The following is a 21,625-nucleotide window of genomic DNA, read 5'->3' on the forward strand; positions in this document are numbered from 1 at the left end:
ATCTTTAAACCTCCTCTTGAACATCACTATGAGATGCCTCCATTGAGAAAGGTGCATTGTCACAAGAGTGAGTGAAAATAAATGAACACATGCCGCCTGTCGGGCACACCAGCTTTGCTTTATTTGTGTTTGTATAAGAGATGAAGAGGTAATCTAATATGGCTTTCTGCCACTGCCTAACCAGGCCTCATCTATAAAGGTTACACTATTAAAGATGATCTTTTAAACACAAGTAACCTGGAACACGCAGTGGTCGTGATTACTAGTGCCAGAGAATATAATGAAGCATCATGTCCCATTTGGTGATATCAGACTTTCGTATTAATCACTGTGGTAGCCTGTGATATTACTTTTTAGTGACTTCAAATTCACATCTATGATCTATCTTTGCCTGCGCAGTCTTTATGACTGTAAAAGGATCACAAGAGAATCCGGCTGACTTGCAAAGTAATTGCTTTACCAAACACCCTCAGTATGTGTGACAAATCCCGCAGGACCCGTGAAGGAAGCTGAAGGACAGAGCGAGCACCTCCTGATGAAAATGAACTTTCTTAAACTTCAGCACAAACAAGCTGAAACTGCACTGTTTGGTTTAAGAGCCTGAGGAAAAGAGGGGGCAGAACGTAAGAGGCTCCACGGACGCTAATCTCAGTCAGAGGGAGATATAATTTCATGCCTATTTAGAGAAGAGTCCTGAAGGGCTTTCTCATCAACCGCTCTCCAGTCTTGTGGATAGGTGATGCAGCAGCTCTGCACACAGATTCTATTATCTGCTTGAAAGAGACATCCAATCTCGACTCAATCAGTGGCTCTAATGCAAGCATGATGGACAGGAACACAACATAAATGAATTCTTCCATATGGTCTGCGTCTCACAGTCTGTCTACACAGCTGCAGTTATATATAGTGGGCAACTTTTGAAGGCAATTTGGATGGAATTACTGCTTTCAACACACAGGAACATCTTGTTGCCAGGAAACATTTGAACAGATTTTTGACCCTGCCTATTCACTTCGTTGCCTGTTGCTTGGACTGCTGCCGAGTGTATCACCACCCTGACAATCCCAACCAGAATAATAATGAATAATGATGAAATTAGAATATCATTATGCAGATGCAATTCATACCATCTGCTTGTGTTTATTTTACCTCAATGTGGCTCCTTTTTAAAAGCAGTTGTGAAACAGCGCTACATTGCAAAATCCTTTCAGCTTTACAGTACATGCACGTCTGTAAAGAACATCAAATATCACAGCATCGCATGAATATAAGCCATAAATGCGTGCATTCCCTACAGCGCTGCGTGGGGAGAATGACCCTGAAGGCATAAAAGACCACAGAGCCTCTGATACCAGCCTGCAGGCATGCAACAGACCCACCATTGTTTGTCATTGTTTTAACCTCTTGATTGAATTCTGAGGGAGCAAAGCAATGTATCCACAGTGCATGCAAAGTGTCAGCAATTTGATGGGACAAATGAACAATGCACTGTGGTTTGTGCGGTACGGCAATTACTTCTCCTCTCTCCCAGTGTGTTTTATATTCATTATGTTCTTCTCTTTCCCATGAAACTTGTGGCATATTCATCAGCAGTGTGACAAATTAGATGTGCAGTGAAATGGAGTATGACTGAGAGCAGTGGAAGATTAGATCCACTCCAATCTTACCCAGCAATCACTATCCCTTCATTTCTGTGGGGAAATACCCAAGGACGGGAAAGAAAATGAGATCAAATTTTTTTACTCAAGAAAGAGCTGGAGTGGCAGGGGAAAGAGATGAAACGGAGCGTTTTCCATTTGTGCCAAAGCGTCTCTCTCAAAGCATTTGTCTTGGAATCGAGTGCAGCTTTTAGTTGTGACTGTGCTGATTGCAAAAAAAACTAAACATTTACTCAGTTGCACAGAAAACGCAGGTAGATGTGTAGATTTGTGCACCCATCTTTGCCTCGGCCAATCAAAGTGATGGGGCCAACTGAGCATCATATCCATGAGTGCAGCTGAAATGCTCTTGAACACTCTTAAATCTTGCTTTCTCTTGAAGGGCTTGGCTATTTTAACAGCTCTCTAGCTGAATGACGAACACTGGAAAACGCAGGCAGATTTAACTGGTTTGGCTGAAGCCACCATTAGATATTGTATGACTTTTCTTGATGCTGGAGACTAACAGGATAGCTAACAAGATGAGATTAACATTAACACACTGCTTGCTTCTACTTCATTCTGAGATGATCCTGGTGTTGTAGACACAATACGTTTACTGCAGTTTTGCATATGAAATGTGAACTGAACATGACATGTGATTGACAAGAGATTGACAGCAAGAGTCATGTACTCTCGTTTATTGATCGCAGAGTGTGGACAAAAGCATGTCTGAAATGAATACAGAGTGGCAGAGACATCTAGTGGACATAAGCAGGTCACACAGATTTCTTTCTCCATTCAGGAGCTGACTCCAGCTTTGCTGTAGTTAATTCAAAGGATTGACTTTTTTTCTACCTATAATGGATTTAAAATGATGATAAAAACACAGTCTTTATCACTACCAGCCTACTGGGAATGTGACGGTGAATTTAAGTCAGTCTTAACCGTATAACACCAAATGTATCGTATTTGAGTTTTTGAGACTTCTGTATTGTCAGTGGGATTTTTTTTTAACCCCTAACAGTTTGCAGTGAGCAATAAATTGCACAAAAAATGCTGGATGTAGCAAATATGAAACAAATGAAAAACAAATGCACCTTCCTTTGTTTTTCTAAAATTTGTCAGATGATTCAATAAACACTCCAGTTTAGGGAAATTTTCTGACAGCTATTTCAAGGTTCAGGCTTTATGGGGATAATGTAGAGAGGAAGTTAGTTCGTGGAGCATTTGGATTCCCATTTATCTGATCAAATCTATCAGAAGAGATGGAAGCTGATTCAAATGTTGGAAAGTGAATAACTTATTATTAATAACAGTAAAAGTAACTGAAACGTGAGTTTTCTTAGTTTTCAAAAACTACTTTTTATGTGAATTGTTTTCAAGAGTGCATGGATATTGTTGTAATAACTGACAAGATCCTCCACACTAATTCTCAAACTTTTAATTACTCATTAGCAGGTTTGTTGGATTGCTGTTACATCTGGTATAAACTGTGCGGTGCTACAGTGGCTCAGTTAACTGAAGAAGAAATTCTCTTCCGCCTGACTGTGAGCCCAGTTTTCAGTCTATGGCTGTTATCGCCTACCACCAAGTTGCAGAAAAATGTGTCTCCTTTCAAATTACGCATTCCTTAAAGCGGTGTACATCTTTTCATCTGTAGGCATTTGAGTGACAGGAATGCAATAACTGCTTCATGGAGTATAATTCGATCAAGGATTTTCCTTTTAAATCCTTCTTTTGAACATATTTTGAACAAAACTAAACTAAAAATACTTTGGATTTTATAAGCCATATTGTAAGAGGAGCAATAAGCGCATTCAGAGACACACTGGCTTGTTCCAGTAAAACACGCAGAATGCCATCACTGCTTAACTGACAGAGGTGCAAGCAACTGACAACTGCCAAGCTGATGCGGGTGAGGAAAGTGTATCTCAGGACCTTTGTAATGAACGAGGGGCGAGTGGAACAGGAGATTGACAGATGGATTCGAGCTATGTCTCCAGTAATGGTGACGCTGATGTGATGTAGAGAGAGATGAGTGTGAGAGTGAGGCTCTCGATTTACTGGTCGATCTACATTTTCAGACTCACCTATGGCCATGGACGGGTGGACACACACACACACACACACACACACACACACACACACACACACACACACACACACACACACATTGTCTTCTTCCTGGTTTGAAGGTCTTCCAAGTTCTCTATAATATTGATATCTGGTTGAAGAAGAGGGTTAAAAGGAGCCACTGAAGGTATAACTACAGTAGTATATTTTGGTCTTGGCGTCCTCCTCCATGTTGGGCTTCTGATTTACACCCACAGTGTTTTGTATATCCCTAAAAGAGGCACCTTCAGTAGGGGGTGTCACGGGCTTAACCCTCATAATGTCCCTCCGATTTCCATACACCTGTGGTCCTCAGGGGACAAAAATGTCCTCACTTCATTTGAGTGTTTTTTTAAGTATAAAATATAAATTGTCAATCAATTCAGTGTTACACCTTAGTTTTACTTAAGACTAACACATTAACACAAATTTACCCTTCATTTTACAATTTAGGGGCACCGGACCTTGTTTCTCTGTGTTTCAAGGTTTTATTAATCTTTATTCCAACTCATTACATGACATTTTTCTATATTTCGGCATGGTAGGAACACTAGGGCACAGGTCTCAGTGAAGGCAAACTTTCATGAGAACAAAGGGGTGTCCATATTTGACACCGTTGCATTTGCAGGCCAAGGGCACATGAAGTAAACAAGTTGTTACAGGTGATTGTTTTCTTTTGGAAACCTGCTGGAATGTTAGGGACAACTTGCGTGCCCTGACTGCAGGCCAGACGGTTTGCCATCGTACACTAGCATGTCCATGCACAGCTCGATCTGGCATCTCATACTGCCCATGTTTTTATCTCACAGTTCCCCAGTTTACTTGGGATGTTCTGTTGGAATGGACAGAGTCCTCTGAAGGGGACGTGGTGCTCATACACAGTCACATCAGTACCTGGATCTTACATCAACAGCAGGAGAAACACCTATTGTCCCATACACCTCAATAATTGTGTCATGAATGATGATCATCTATTGTGTCTTTATTGTGAAATGATATCCTTTTTGCAATTCTATGATTAATCTTGTGTCAGTCATGGTAGCATGAAAACTTCCCTACCAGACTCAGGATGTCATAAACTGGCTGTGGCAACTTTACTGGATGCACAGCAGTAAGAATCAACATACCCACATATGCCTACAGCTGCATTCGATCCATTTTTCTTCCTCACTTGTTGTCCCTCCTTGTTTGTCATTGAGTTGGCTTTAGAGCAGGTCATCTACTAACTGGATGTTGGTTCAATCTCCGTGTGCTCTAGTCTGGAGTTGTTACCAAGATGTCCTTGGGCAAGTTACTGAACCCCAACTTGGTCTCTGATGCATCCATTGGCATGTGAAAATTAAAAAGCATAATACAAACATAATACATTGTGTGTTGTAAAGACCCACCTTTTAGCACATCCCAGCACACCCACTCACCTCACCAGATGCACCTTGTTTAGTTCTCTCACCTTTGATTGGGTGTGGTGCTTGTCCTTAATTGCACTCACCTGTCACACATTATATAAGGACTGCATTTACTTTTGGCTCACTCTTTCTTCACTCCCACACGGGGCAGCAGCAGAGGTGAGGTTCTGTTTAGGTTTTGTATTTTATGTATTGTTTAAGGTAATGAGTAACTTAAATCTGTTTTCTTTCAGCATTGGCAGTCCATGTGTGTCTTTCCTTCCTTCCTTCTTTGCTTCATTGATTTGAGAATTATTGATTGGAGAATAAAATGAGAACCCCATGAATGATTAGATGACTGCTTATTCTTATTCTAATCGGATGAGCCCATGATGCTGATTACTCAACCCTGAGCCTTCCGTCCTTCATAACATTGTGTATAATGCTTTCAGTACTCCAGTAGAAAAGCCACCGAAAGAGTATGGGACCTGGCATATGTGCTTAGACCATGGTAGATTGTCTTTCTCTGTGACGCACGAGAAAGTCATGCATCGTCTGTCACTGGGAAGGATAGAAGACCAGATCAATGTTTCCTCACATTACTGCAAATATTCCTATGTCTCAGCTGACTCCTCTTTCTTGCTTGAGCTTCATCATAATTGAAATGGAAGATGTGTAGTCCTCTGACACATCTTTTATTTCAGTTTCACATTCTGAAAATTCAAGAAACTTCAAGAAGCCCAGTCACTTTCTTTCCAAGCTCCTCAGACTACCATGTCCTGGATGCCTGAGAACTTACTTGAACATAGTTAAGATTCTTCATCGCTTTCTTCCACTTCTGCAGGTGAGTGATGTGTTTTTTCAGAGAAAGGGTATCATGTGATCTAAATATTGGTAATATTCTCTTTATCTTCTAATCCTGGATCGTCCTGAACATTGATTATTCCTCCTCATTATACTAGAGGACAATATATGCATTGTTCTACTGGTCATTCCTTTCCACAACATGGTAAAAAGAAATTATGTATGCATGTATGTATTATTGTAGGGTCTACCTTACAATATAAAGCACCTTGATGCAACTGTTGTTGTGATTTTGCACTGTATAAATAAAATTGAATTAAATTGAATGTAGAGCACCTGCCTCCTCATTGTGCTGCCTGTTGTTGTTGTTGTTGTTGTTGTTGTTGTTATGACCATTGCTTGACCCCACACATCAGTGATCCTAGATCAAAGATGTGTGAAAATATGGCCCTTTGCAACACTTTGTACTTTGGGGATGTTTTTGGCCCCGAGGACAACAGGTGTTATAAAATCCAATAAAACCCCATAAATAAATCAAATTACGTATTAGCATAGTACTGAATAACTTTGCTATCAAAAATGTCCCAAGGAGAACACAAGGGTTAGGTAAATGTTAAGGTTAATAACTTTTTTTTGTCATTAGTACAGGGCTGAACGGACCAAACTGTAGATTAAAAAAAGGCTGAGAGTCTCAGTCTCATTAAGCGTGCTGTTTAGTGAAGCTGAATTAATACACCATCTTAGGGAGAAACTGATCACATACATAAGGATTGCTTATGAGACCTAGCTGTCCATGGCTTTTTGGCTATTTCTGAAGAATTTAATCAACAAAAAATGACTAAATGAAACCACAATTTAAAAACTAATTAGAATTTTTTCATGATCAGAAGTAATAAAATAAAATGTATTTATTAAAATCCTGATGGCCTTCATTATGAATATATATAAAGAAAAACCTGTAACTGGACACACTGAGCCAAATGTAATCACATTTATGTTAACAATAAACGCGTGTTGCTAGATATTGGACTTCCTTTTACCACCTGCCGCTGGATCAGAGACTTTCTCTCGGACCGTGTACAGAGAGTTAGAGCGGGGCCTCATCTTTCCTCAGCCCTCAACCTTAACACTGGCTCTCCACAAGGCTGTGTACTAAGTACCCTGCTGTACACTCTGTACACACATGACTGTGTGAGTACCCACCCCGACAACGCAGTCATTAAGTTTGCAGATGATACCACTGTGATGGGGCTCATCTCTGGGGGAGACGAGACGGCATACAGAGCTGAGGTTCAGAGGCTGTCGGATTGGTGTGCAGACAACAACTTGGACCTCAATACCACAAAGACAAAAGAGCTGCTAGTCAACTTCAGAAGGAGGAAGTCTGAACTGCAGCCCGTCAGCATCAACAGGGAGTCCGTGGAAAGGGTGTCCAGTTTCAGGTTCCTGGGTGTGCACATGGACACAGACCTCCAATGGAGCGTCTCTATTTTCTGAGAATCCTCAGTAAAATGGACCTGAAGAGGGAGCTGCTGATCGTCTTCTACCAGTGCTCCATTGAAAGTGTGCTGACTGCATTTGTGTGTGGTTCTCCAGCTGCACCATGGCACACAAAAAGGCCCTTCAGAGGGTCATTAATGTGGCCCAAAAAGTCATTGGACATCCTCTTCCCTCCCTGAAGGACCTGTACAGCACTCGCTGTCTCAAGAGGGCATGCAGCATCCTACAAGACTGCACACACCCAGGACACCGGGTGTCGAAGCCATCCATTCGCTTCCGCTTATCCGTTTCAGGGTCGCGGGGGGTGCTGGAGCCTATCCCAGCTGTCATAAGGCGAGAGGCGGGGTACACCCTGGACAGGTTGCCAGTCGCAATAATTACAATAACAATAATAATAATAATAATGTACAATAAACATACACTCATTCCTTTGCTCATACCTTTCTTGCACTTAAAAAAAATCCCCTTTAAGTTACTGTGTTGTGTTTTGTTGTGTTTGGTTGTGTTTGGTTGTGTTTGGTTGTGCGCAGTGCAGACGTGGAACAGTTTCCAATTTTGTTGTACTGTTGTACTAGGTATGACTGTGCAAGGACAATAAAGAGTTATCTTATCTTATCTTTTGTAGTTCATTCCATATATCCATTGGTCTTTAACCAGTGACTTGAATACATCTACGAGTTTCGGCTTATTTCAGCTGTTCAACATATAACATGCAGTAACTGGCAAATAGTGGATGTTTCTCCGTGGTAACCTTGAAATCACAGCACCCCCCACCCCTCCTCTCCACATTTAAAATCCCAGTTTACGGTGACCAACAGGAGGCAACAGGTGTCTCAGATTTTCTAAATAAGATTGCTGAGTTTCATACAGGAAATCTTTCTGTTGACTACAGTCTCTCTTTTTTTCCAAAATAAAAGCCCTGGAATAATTATAGGAATTGAACAGAATTATTATAACTATTATAATTAACTATTATAATTATTATAACTATTATAACTATCATAACTCTTTCTTTTTCTCTGTAGTAGTTCCCAATTGGTTAATGGATATCATATATGCCATATTTTCAAAAATAAAGCATATAGTATTTACTTATTTTCAGTGCTTTATTGTCCTAGGTCTGCTGTGGGGTTGTTTTTTTTTTTCAAACATTCAACCTTTAATAACAAGCAACATTCAGGTCCAGCCTCAAAAAGTTGATTCTGTGCATCTGGCGGTAACTTTTTCAGTAGGAGAGACAGTAAAAACATACAAGAGACAATGTCTGGCTGTAGCAACAATTCCACCACAATTTCTACAGAAATTAGTTAACAGTTAATAAACTACCCAAGGTGATCTTTGGTGGAATAAAGATCCTGAGTGGCATCAGTAAACTCCTGTTTATTTCCCGCCTATAGATCACATTCATCCAGTTCAGTTTAAATCCACATTTTTCTTTCCTGGTACCAGTTTGAGTTTGAGTACCACTCCTCAAGAAGACGACTGCATGTCCGAACACTCAACGCATAGCCTAGAAAAGTTTGCTCAAATTTTATCTTTAATCGAAATTCATCTAAATTATGTTAATCCCAAAAATAGATACTGGATATGATCGGCAATATATACTACAAGTATATTATCCCAATCCCCTCTTTGTGAAAGTACAGCAAGTACTCACATCTCCAGCTGCGTATAATCAGAACAGTGAGACAATTTTTTGAACTCACAGTTGCTGCAAATGTAAATGTTATTTGCATGTCCCAGAAACTTAATCACGTATTATTGTCAGTAATGTTGCTGTGGTTGTTGGACTTTTCAAGCACAGGGAAACTGTGGTGGTGGCAGTCAGGCTGTGTGAGGTCATTTTAAGCAACTAGCGCACCCTGGTGCCTCTGATAGCCTTTTTCAATGTCAGCAATTTTCTGAGTGACCCTCAGTGTAAGAAAATGATCTTAGATCTTGTAACTACTGTATGCGTTTACATAGACTCTGCCTGAAAGACTCTTTCATTCCTGAATGGAAACATCAATGTAAGGCTGGTTTCAGTTTCACTCAGTGTAAGGAGACCCCATCTCTTCTTTCAGCTGCTATCAGCCTCCTATTTTGCTGTATGATGAATTAGGGGTATTTGTGGTAAACTGTACTGAGCTACCTTCTTATGTTACAGTTAGAGGACATGTGGTGGAAGCAGTGAGAAAGGCTTTGATTTTAAACACGAGCAGTCACAGAAACCCAGGGAGAGCATTGCTTCAAGCCTCTGGAGAAAACTGCAGCAGTAATTTACTCATCAAACTGGACACCCTGAAATACCCAAGGTGTTAAACAATTGAAAGTTGACATTGAGATTTTGCCCCTCTCTGCTTTTGAAGTTCAGGTTTCTTGGTTTGTCAGCTTGTTTGTCAGAATATCACCTGAAGCTGAGCACATTTTAAAAGTTCTTCTAACCTTTTCTGAAGAAACAAAAACAACACATTTCAACAAATCCAACAAGTATGACATAAAACAAGGGAAGCAGCAAATCTCCGTGGCGTGATGATCACTGACACATCTTGTGTGTAAAACAAGATATATCGCTTATTTTGTTTTGTCTTGTTTACTACACCTTTATTACATCTTTTAATGCCCCACTGTACACATGCTGCACAATGATGGAGTAAAAATCTATGAATATTAACTTTTGCACTGCAGGTAGTCACTAAGGTCTGTGAATGAATTAAACTTCCACACGGGACAGAATAATTCACGCTCATTATTCAAACATCTGACATAAGTGGGTCCCTTTATGATAAAATAAATTAATGATTCATTGTGGCTTAAGCTGCGATTTTATTGCGTTACATAAAACTATTTGAATTCTTTTCTCTATTGATTAGCAGACTTATTTTACTGGATCTGAAAGATTTTATACCAGACATGCCTAATAAATAAGTCAGAATGAGTTAACTCCTAATCTGTTAGCTCAAAGCTCAAACATGTTGGCATATTGACTTTTTGAAAGTATACATTCATTTCTGTTGTGCAAATCTGGACCAGAGGAAACTGCGCAGGAGCGCACGTGAGGTGTTCCTTCTGTTGAAGAAAGCCCTTTAAAAACTTAAAAGATCTGTCACAGATCAGCGCCCCACTGTGGCTCACTGACACACGACTTTCCTCTGGACTGTGGGTGTTTTGCTGCCGTTTTATTAATTGTGTTACTTTTCATTTTGCTATATTTTCCTGGTTTCTTTTACTCATGAAAACCATCGAACTAAAAAAACGATCAGGTTCTGAACAAATGTTAGTACCACATAAGTCTAAGTAACTAATCGAATAACTTCTCAGGAGCTTTAAGCACTTGTTTAATATTTTAAGGGTGGTTTTAAAACTGGTGGACACACTTCAAAATGAATTAGCTCTTAACTTGCAAACACAGTCCTCTATTCATCCAGGTAAAGGTCTCACTGAGGATAAAAATACCTTTGTCAGGGTCCTGACCAGGAAGGCAGAGTTATCTTTGTTTTAACTCGCGGCACACAGCACCCTGATATGGCAAGCCCCGAAGACCATCGAGTTCTCTGTATTTGTGCTTTGCAATTGAACGTGTTCGTCTGTTAGAACCCCACTTGTTCTATAATATTAAAGGGCCCTCTAAATACTCTCAAAAGCACCCTTCCCCACAAGTGCCCTCTAGGCTATATATGTCGCGCAGTGGACAGGCCGTGTCTGTCCGTGTTCCTGTGTCTGTGGAAGCACGTCTCAGCCTTCAGTCAAGCATTGCAGGCTGGCGCCGCTGCCTCTCCACTTCCACAACATCAGGTGTAATGTTACTGTTTGTTGTGGCCTGAGAACACTAATAACATGGCTTGAAAACAATGTTGACGGTAAAGCTGGTCAACATCACCCGACATCACTCAACCCCCGAGGACCTGCACGCTGATTAAGCGGCTCAGCTCACAAAGAACGAGGACTGGCGAGACTCTGAATAAGTGCCTCCCATTTTAAAACAGAGTAATTAGGCTCCGATGGTTTCCCTTGATTGGCTACTATAGTTTTGCTATAGTAGCTTAACTATATATATCGCTTTTTTGTTTAATATATATATATATATATATATATATATATATATATATATATATTAAACAAAAAAGCGATTGCAGGTATTTAAACTGCTACAAATCATTTGCAGGTAGGCTATATGTTCTGTCAATCATGTCTCAAACAGAGACATTTTCAAACATTTTTGGAGAGATCCTAACAATAAAAATATTTTAACTGGGCAAAAAAGACCATGTTGATTGTCATATATAACACAGAAACAGAGAGATACTAGCAAAACAGCTCATTTTTTTATTTTATATATAAGCCTTTCGTAAACCACGTTTACTGGAACCTCATTTCCAGCTTGAACAAATATATTAGTCATAAAAACACGCATAGAAACATCGGCAATCACTTTATTTTGTGCACAATGAACTAATTAGCTCATACTTTCCGCAACTCCAGGAGTTTTGCGGTATGCCGTGTGCTTACTGACACATGCGCTCACCTAAAGTCTCATTTATTAATTAAACTCGGGAATTGCACCTTTGTTTCGCAGGGAGAGAAGGGCGGACATGATGAAAGGTGTCTCTGTAAGGTGAGAAGGAAAGCTGGGGCTTCAGGGTAGTGTGAGCAGGCTGTGGGTGTTGGTCATTTGGTCAAAAGGGGGCTGATGTTGACTGTCTACCTTGCTCATTAGCTTGGACCATTGAATGATTCAAATCAGGCCCTCACTCACCAGTCAGTTAACACATCTCTCTGGCTTCATCAGCAGCAGCAGCAGCAGCAGCAGCTCGAGCTCATCGAGGATCAAATCTAAGCACTGAAATGGAAGGCATGCATCCCAGTTTGACGACCTCGACACCTTTTTCCGTGAAGGATATCTTGAGGATGGAGCACCACCACGACTATGACCATGATTTTCTAACGGCTGACCAGGTTGTGCCCTTGCATCATCAGCACGTGCACGCTGCGCCCCAGAACAGAGACTTTTATGAATGCCACTCGGAGCCGCGCGCCTCGGAGATACTTGACAAACTCGATACTCACAACCCGGGAGCAGAAGAGGAGATACACGAGCAAGGTGAGGTGACACGATGGACAACAAAATCAGATTCAGTTCAGGAGCCGCTGGTTGTGGATTTAGGAAGCTCCACAAAAACACGATACCGGACGCGTTAATGAGACGGGGCCGAATGAAACAGTTTCATTTTCCCTTTAGATCTTAGTCTGATAACCTAAACAGACCACAGAAATCTCACTGAACCAGTGAGAAATGTTTCCCTAAAGTAATCGGCACCTAAATTAATACATAAAAAAAATTCTGACAATTTTCTGCAAACTGCAGACTTCAGACTCACTAAATGTGAGCTAAACAAAAAATTTTAATGTTGTCAATGTTTTGTAAATTTTGCCTTTAAAATCTCAGAAATAATCAAATTAGTTGTTCTTTTTACTACAACTTTCCACTTTATTTAAGCTTTATTTTTAAAACGTTGTAAATCATTTTAAATCATTTTAAACTGGTCATGGTGTCAGAATGTGACTGTGTTTTTGTTTTGTGGTGCAGAGATGAGCGGGTTCGACAGTCCATCTGATTGTGACAAACCCCCCCAGAGGCCCTGCGTGCGCAGGAAGCCCCGGGTCCTCTTCTCCCAGTCTCAAGTGTCCGAACTAGAGAGGCGTTTCAGACAGCAGCGCTACCTGTCCGCCCCGGAGAGAGAGCACCTGGCCCACGTGCTCCAGCTCACTTCCACCCAGGTGAAAATCTGGTTCCAGAACCGCAGGTACAAATGTAAACGTCAGAGGCAGGACAAATCTCTGGAGCTGGCGGGTTATCTGCCTGCACCCAGGAGGGTCGCGGTTCCCGTGCTGGTGCGGGACGGGAAGCTGTGCGGTGCCGGTTCCCATTCAGCGCCTTACAATGTAACACTTGGACATTATAACCCCGCGCTTGGATACGGAAACAGCAGCGTGTACGGCTGCAGTTATCACAGCGCGTCACCTTCTGCGGCACAGATGTCCAACAGCCGGCTAAATGATTTAACAGGAAACACCGAGACGCACTTCGGCCACGGGCCGTTTCAGGCCTCTCTACAGGGTATAAGAGGCTGGTGATAAAGGGACTAAACGGCTGTATAGCAGGAACCACTGAGACATTTCAGTATCAAATGTATATTGTATAGTTGGTGTGGGGTCGTATTGTAATTTTCCGTTGTTCAAAAATTTCTGATGGATCGATTATGAAGAATAAACGCTTTAATATTCAGTTATACTTTTCTGTGTCTAGACGCAAATTCTGAATTAGGGCAATCCGGGGTTGGTTGGTACACCTTTTGCTCTTGCTGATCATTGGATTACTTTCAATAATGAGTCATGAATCGAACAAAAACTAACGAAGCATCAACGACGCTCTGTGACAACCAGCCCTGTAACGGGGTTGGTTATCAGTGGGTTTCAGTAAAAAATGGTGATAAAAAAGCACAACTTTTTATTCTATTTAGATAAATATATCAATGTATCAAAGTTTAGAAATGAAATTTTAAACCGTTTTTCTATTTAAACCATGAATCTGAACCAGCTACAGTTATTATTTATTATAGTTAATATTCTTCATTCTTACAGTGTTTTTATACAAAAACAACTGAGAATAAATGTCATATTTTTTCGAACTCATGTATCTCTGATATCTTTAAAACGTGTTTTGCAACAGGTAGACTGAGCGAGTCAGCGCAAACACGATAAAAATGAACTACATTATTATCTTTCTGACTCTGAACTGCTCTCCATTATAAGTCTTGGTCATGCTCGATCGCCTAGATAAGGAAGGTTTCCGAGATCTTTATTCTAAGGTTGCTAGTTTTAATGTGGCAACCCTTTACTGCAATCAGAATCACACGAGTCAAATGCGTACTCCTGGATCGCCTGAGATAATCTGTGTAAGATCAGTTTTGACAGACAGCACACGGAAGCCTCATTGGTGCCAAGAACTGATTCCCAGTGTTTCAATGTGATTTTTATGTGTAATATCTTTACTTAAAATGACTTGTATTTGTAAACAGACCTCATTGAGCAGGATTTACAAAGGGTCTATATATGCAATTTAAAAATCACCTGTTTTTCAAGCATCTATATGACTGTGTCTTATTGCACCTATACATTATAACCAATCCGGTCCTTTTTGACCACGTAAAATATGTTTACAGAACTATTGTTATATTTATTGCAATTTCTTCTTCTTGGCAAGATTACTCTTAGAGATTTTTATGTCAACTTTTTATCTGGATAAATAAAGTTTTTAAAAGTCACTTTGCCAAAAACTGATTGCGGTTTCTACTTTGTGACAGAAATGTTGTTTGTGGCTCAAGATGGCTTGATGTCATTCACTAGTGATACATTCGAGATATATTTCACATATTATATGGCAAAAAGTTATTTATAGCAGTTTAAATACGACCAATCACTTTTTGGCAAACACAAAAATTACAAATATTTTGATTTAGTTACCACAGTAAAAAACGGATTCAAATCAAAGTGATTACTTTTGGCTTTTCTTTATAAATGTGCATTTTTAAAACGACTAATGTTGCGTGAGCTTTTCATAAAAATACAAATTCCACAAATTGACCGGTGCAAAACAATCGCGTGAAATACCCACAGTGCTCTATGCGGCAAGCAGTCCTCTACCTCTATGTAGTCTATCCTAAATTATAAAAACATGCAATGTGATGACTTCATATAAAGTGAGCTTTAAAAATATTACTGTACTATACTGCTTTTCATCAAATTATTCCTTTTTTATTTCTCCGTAGCTTTTGAGCGAAGCTTTAAAAGTAAATAAAACAAAGGAGAAACTTTTTTGAAAATTATATAAATTTGTAAGACTTTGTCAGCCAGTTTTCCAGGATGAGCTCAAAAAACGACAGCGTACCTTATTAGGAACCTTTAAGTGTAACTGGTTGTGGCGTTGTTGTTTGCCGGCTTTATCAAAGAGAGCCATCAAACAGCTAATGGATGAAGTGACATCTGACCTGACAGCGCTGCTCTATCAAAACTCAGCTCATTATTGCCCCATTCACAAATCCGCTGATAAGGCCGGAGAGCTTGTCCTGTCCCGGGGCTCTGCTTGGTAAACAAACCCGCAGACAGAGTGGCTCTTTAACTTCTTCAAACTTTCAATCAAGCGGGAAACAGTTCCAGTCTGACGTGTCGTGTGTCGACGAGCCACAGGCAGGTGAGCGCCAATCAAACTTCAAAACACAGATTTCTGTAAAATAAAATTCAGTTATTTTTTTATTATTAAAATGGTCCCTTTATATCTGTACAACAACAAAGCGTGGCATTAATTTAAAATTATAAAACCATAAAATCAAATAAATCAGAGATACATATCAGCGCGACTCGTTTCCGGTCAAAATCACTTTTATTATATCACGTGATTGGGGGGAAAATACGTTTGTGTAATTTTTTTATTGCGCGTGAACGCAGAGAATAAACACCTCTCAGGGAAGAGTCACGGGCTGAAGGAGCATCTCTGCACAGATAAGGATGAAGCTGTAGACAGAGAGGAGACCAAGAGAGATCAGATAATGACCCTGTGTGTGTGTGTGTGTGTGTGTGTGTGTGTGTGTGTGTGTGTGTGTGTGTAAGTAAAAGGGTTTTTCAGAAGTTATGTTTATAGTGTATGACTTTAAAATGTAACTTAAAAAAAAATATATAGAGATCTTATTCTTCTTAATAACACCAGTAAATAAATACATTATAGATCACGTGTAGCCATAACCTTTGGTGTGAACTATTTTAATTTTAATTTAGAGGCATAAAGAAAAGCCTTAAAATGACGTAACCCGGTGATCTCATGACACAGTAACTGTCTTTCAACTGAAGTAATGAAAAGGTCCTCTGTCACTCATGACAGATAAAGATTTTTTTTTTAAATGGCATTCAGCAACATCTCACTAATGAATAGTCAAATCTGTGTCTTTTCAGGGAGGAAAACTGTGAGCTCATGCGCAGTAGCTCTGCTTTGTTGGAGAGGGAGTTTTTCTTTTCTCCTCGTCCACATAAAATGTGCTTGATTACACTGCTTGTGATGAGGGGCAGTTTAAATAGAGAATGACGTGAGTCTGACCGTCGCTTGAAGAGACATTATGGTTTCCAAAATCCACAAAGGGTTTAAGTCATGCTGTGGTTAGAAAGAAAGACGCGTCCCTGACTAGGTCAGAGACTTCAAATGTGATGATGAAATGATGAACTGTTGTATATGATTGTGCAGGAGCTCATTCACATTGCAACAACTCGCCTAAACAAAACTAAGAAACTGTTGATTTTTGTAGCTGAGCTGGTTGTAGACGAAATAACAGTCCATGGTACATAATCCCTCTCTTTTAAAGTAGGTGTGAGATTGGCTTTAAAGCTCCCTCTAGTGGAAAACACTAGAATTGCATTTACAAAACTATCTCACACAGGCCAAAGATAAGTTACTTTAATTTTCCCCTCACTGAATTTGGAGAAGAAAAAAAAGGTTCGCAGTTACTAAATTCAGAGTCATTGTTTCTTTATTATTTACTTTTTGTACAAACTTTAAACTGACCTGTTTCCTCTGATGACATATTGGTTATGTCGCACACTTTACAAAGATGATTCTTGTGCAACAGCCAGGCGTAGGGATACAGTATAAAACAACTCTGATGCTGAGCAGATAAGAAGACAGAATGCTGACAAATCTGCTGCTGCGACAAGTCCTCACAGTCACCATCTCAGACAATGAAACAGCAGGAAAATAACAGAAGGTTGATGGCACAAAAACGTTTGGTGGCTCAAAGAAAACATCGTCGCCACTGCACCGGGGAGGACAAATGCCTTTCCAGGCTGAAAGGTCAGCAGCTCTCTTATGTTACCTCTGATGCACATCTAGATAACTATGCCATGACAGTCTAGGACAGAGTGATTGTAGAGGAAATGCCATTGTTTGGAGCAATCATGCCGATTGTCACAGAATAAGGGTGGTGGATGACTGCACAGAGTCTTAAAAGAACCACTTCAGTCGTAGGACTTCCCCTCCCCACACAGCCCAGGTGCTCGCTGTCATTGCTGACCTTGTTTTTGCTTATGTTATCAGACAAGTACGTGAGGTTTCTTATTCTGCAAAGCATCCTTTTAACCATAATCAAATGTTTTTTAGATGGTGAAATAAAAGTGACATATGCCTCAAATAAATGCATTTCTAGTAGAAAGTCATTTTGCACACAGCTGTAGTGTGGTTTCGCTTGATTCCACGTTCAGTACAGTATGATCCAAAAGTAAACGTAAGGAGTTTTATGGGGTAACAAACAATGTCTAGACAAAAGTGGGATTTTCTGTGCTTACAGTTCAACATACTTTAACAGGCAGACAGTCGCATGCAAAGATTTCATGGTGAGACATATCAAACATTTAATCTTAATACGCTGTTGACAAGACAGCAGGTAATGCAAACGAGGAACCTTAAGAGATTACACACAGATAGCTTTCATAAATGATTATCCACAACACAGGAAAGAACACGGCAGACATGACTTAGTCTGGGGATGATATATATATATATATATATATATATATATATATATATATAAAAACATATAAGGCTGGATATTCATACACAGTGTATAATGCATACAAGGATGCCGTTTAAGTGCTGCTGATAATAGTAGCAGTCATCAGTGTGATGTAAGTGAGTATTTGGTGAAGAGAAGCTGGTGGAGTCAGCGCCATCAGGGGCCACGGAGAGGGCTGTGTCTGTCATACCAACATTCACGCATTTCCAAATGAAGCATGAAATCCCAGGGCAACTCCGACACCGCCTGTAAACATCTTAGTAGACGGAGAAAGGTCAGGCCGGACCGCAGAGGACAACAAATAAACAGCCGTCAAACAATGAGCGTGTCCATTCAGGAGCCGGCCTAAATGTGTCCAAGTCATTAGTGCTTCAGGAGGCATGACCACCCACTCTGACCCCAGCCACCGGCCCCACCCACCCCCGCTACTGGTACATTTGTCTCACTGAAGCCGCTGTGTTACAATACTGAGCTGATGGAGGGCTCAAATTCGAGACTTTTTAGTGTGTCTGGAGCAGGTAGCTCTGTCCCTCCTTGTGGACTCAAACTTCCTCCACAGAAAGACTAAACACACTTTGTGAACATGCACTGCTTGCTTTTCTGATACTAGTTTATTAGCTCATTTTGGATGTCACTCAGTTCTCTCTGTTAGGAATAGATCATAGCTAAAAAAGTACATTGCCAACATGCACCCATTATATTTTCTTGTACAGAAATGAGTTTCTAATCATTTTGTTTGAGTTTAGATCACATATTCGACACCTTTCTGCACATGTGTATAAGTAGAACCACATCAGACTGTTTTTCATTTAAACATAAAAGCATGCATAAGGACAGCTATAAATATATAAATTCATCTTTTTACAATCAGTCTAAAGTTTTAAAATCTTTCTCTATACAGATCACTTCTAAAATAAAAAAGGATCAGTACTTCTTTTTGAATGTTTCAGTATTTTTATGGACTTGATACATTGCAGCAGAGCTGAGTAGGAAACTTGAATGAAAGTTAGTGAAAGTAGAAGTAAACTTTAGCCGTCCCGCCTCCTTAACGCGTCAGTGCAGTCTGAGCCCGCCCCTGCTATTGTATAAATTCAGTCTGTGTAACTGTGTGAGGACTCACAGTGCTTCAGCCACTTCTCCCACTGCACCTCTGATGCACCGAGAGTCCTCGGACTTTTTTTTAATTACTGGCTGGAAATGTCTGACTCGGCCAAACCTCTGACTTCCTTCCTCATCGAGGACATCCTCTCCAACAAGGACAGCGCGCAATTCAATGATAAATGCTGCTCGCAGAAGGAGGAAAGATGTTCGCAGTGGAATGAAGAATCAGGAAAATTTTCACCACAGCTCTGTCTTCAGGAAACAGCCTTTGGATTACAGACAGGTGAGCATCTGCAGGCTTTCAACAGCAGGATTAGTGCGCTTAGATAAAGTGACCAAATCAGTTTGATGTGTGTTGTTTACTGTGAAGAATGTGCAGAATGGTGCAGTGTAACAACAAAAGACTTGCTTTAAAATTTTATTTGTAATGGCAGCTGCTTATCTTACAATGATCACAAACCAGTTCACAAAGCATGCTGTAAACCAGTTTGCCTGTTTAACAACTGGATCTCATCTGTGCTTCACAGAATCTCTGAACACATCATGCCCCAGCTCCTCGGAGTCAACTTTGCCCTCCCCTGGAAAGCAGAAGCGCTCCAGAGCTGCGTTTACACACCTCCAAGTGCTCGAACTGGAGAAGAAATTTAATCACCAGAAATACTTGTCGGCCCCAGAGAGAGCTCAGCTGGCCAGAACCTTAAGACTAACCGAGACCCAGGTGAAAATCTGGTTTCAGAACAGGAGGTACAAAACGAAGCGGAAGCAGCAGACATCAGAGTTTTGTAAGGATTTGTACAAAGCAGAAGGACTGGGTCTGAAAGAGGATTTGGTCAGATCATCACTGATTACTTCCTTCTACAAAGCCTACCAATACAGACCCTACCTGTGGGACTACAGTGGCCCCTGGGGCCCAGTGTTATGGTGAAAATAAATGTATAACCCTAAAGTGTATCATCTCCAAGCTTCTAAAATCTATGTTTACTGTCACAGCTGATTCTTTGTCAGATGGTGTTTGCTCATGTGTTGACTTTATCTATCTCGCGGAGTGATTTCGCTCATGAAAATGTGCTATCGTACAAATCTTGCTGTATGGATATGACATGGTTTTGCACAGCCAACTTGTGACATTGTTGATTAATAAATTATTAATAAATTAATGCTTATACATTTAACCTTTGTTAAGAGTGCTTTAAAAACAGAAAAAAAACAATTTGTTGCTTTGGGGAATTTTTGATCTAATTACAGGGCAATGTTTTGTGGAAATGATCAAATATACATTAACCACAGTTTGCATAAAAGCTGTGTGGACGACTTTCAAACAGTCACTCTGGCATTAAGTGTGAGGTTAAAGTGAAACTTTCTACTGAGTGCTCTCAAGCTGAAAAAATTTCGAGTATTTGAATGAAGTTAAACTGTGAAAAAATTGCAGTTGGTGTTCAATGAAGGCGAAAGAATGAGACTCGATTTCTTCAAAGAGCTGATGCCCTGATCGCAGGGAGATAAAGTGCTCTTTCTAGAGACAGCACCACACGGAAAACCATAGAAAACGAAACAGTAAGAGAGTCAGCTGACATCACGCATTCCAGATGCTTAAACATGCTGACATAAATACAAATATGAAGGCTGGCCAAGAGGCATCTTTGTTTAAATCAGAGATAAACGGAGCTCCATAAGGCATCGAGTTCAATCAGCAGTTGTCAGCTTTGCTGTCTTAAAAGCGGGGCATGACGAGGTTAAGCTGTCATGTGGCTCACCTCCTGCATGCCATGGTGATTGTGTAGTATACCTGGCAGTTGGTAGATAAAAAAGTAACAGAACATGTTTCTTAAGGTATGTTCTGTGCGATGTATAACAATAAGTGAGGATAACACACAAAATGTGATGTACACTTCAGATCTGGGCACATTTTGTGACCCCTTTTTGGAAGCTTTGGAGTAATCGTAGCCCTGTACACTCATGCATGTAACACATACTACAAATCAACATATTTTTCCAAGCACCTGGATTGTACAAATAAAAATTTCAAGAAGTCTGGCAGCACGATTTTTCAAATCGAGTGACGTCTTGTCAGTTTATAAAGTGAGACTTACACTCACACCTGCTGCACTGCGGCTATGAAGCATTTCGGTGGCGGAGAGTGTTCTGCAGGTGTGTTATCACCTGGACTTCTCATGAGCTCTTTTTCCCTCTCCGTAGATGAGGTCAAAGTTTCCTTTATGAATGTTCTTCATATCATTTCCTTCCCACTGAGTGATGCTGTGCTTCACTTACATATCCCCCAAACCCCAAAGAGTTTTTAATCAAGCATCTAAACAACAACTGCTATGTTGTGGCTGGCAAACCACGAAATCCCAATGCTTGATAACCTCAAGTTCACCAAACACCAAGTTTAAACATGCTGTGCACATACAAAAAAAAAAGACAAAATTCGGAAACAGGTCTAACGTTGCAGCGAGACTTACAACGCACTATCCCGGGTCAGCTGAGAGTG

General features: G+C 40.4%; 2 protein-coding genes across 2 annotated transcripts; both read left to right on the top strand.

Moving 5' to 3' along the window:
* Positions 1 to 12,265: 12,265 nt before the first annotated feature.
* On the top strand, positions 12,266 to 13,580 carry nkx2.7 (NK2 transcription factor related 7). Its single transcript, XM_035904914.2, has 2 exons — positions 12,266 to 12,521; positions 13,008 to 13,580. Exons 1-2 carry the CDS (start codon positions 12,266 to 12,268, stop codon positions 13,553 to 13,555), a joined length of 804 nt encoding a protein of 267 aa, XP_035760807.2. The 3' UTR covers positions 13,556 to 13,580.
* A 5,599-nt stretch (positions 13,581 to 19,179) lies between these two features.
* Positions 19,180 to 20,077, top strand: nkx3-1 (NK3 homeobox 1). The gene is made up of 2 exons (XM_006784048.3): positions 19,180 to 19,417; positions 19,662 to 20,077. The coding sequence occupies exons 1-2, from the start codon at positions 19,231 to 19,233 to the stop codon at positions 20,057 to 20,059; spliced, it is 585 nt and encodes a 194-aa protein (XP_006784111.2). The 5' UTR covers positions 19,180 to 19,230; the 3' UTR covers positions 20,060 to 20,077.
* Positions 20,078 to 21,625: the final 1,548 nt, after the last annotated feature.

The sequence above is a fragment of the Neolamprologus brichardi genome, chromosome 12 (assembly GCF_056152115.1).
Source record: "Neolamprologus brichardi isolate AB-2024 chromosome 12, ASM5615211v1, whole genome shotgun sequence".
In the NCBI taxonomy this organism is placed as follows: Eukaryota; Metazoa; Chordata; class Actinopteri; order Cichliformes; family Cichlidae; genus Neolamprologus; species Neolamprologus brichardi.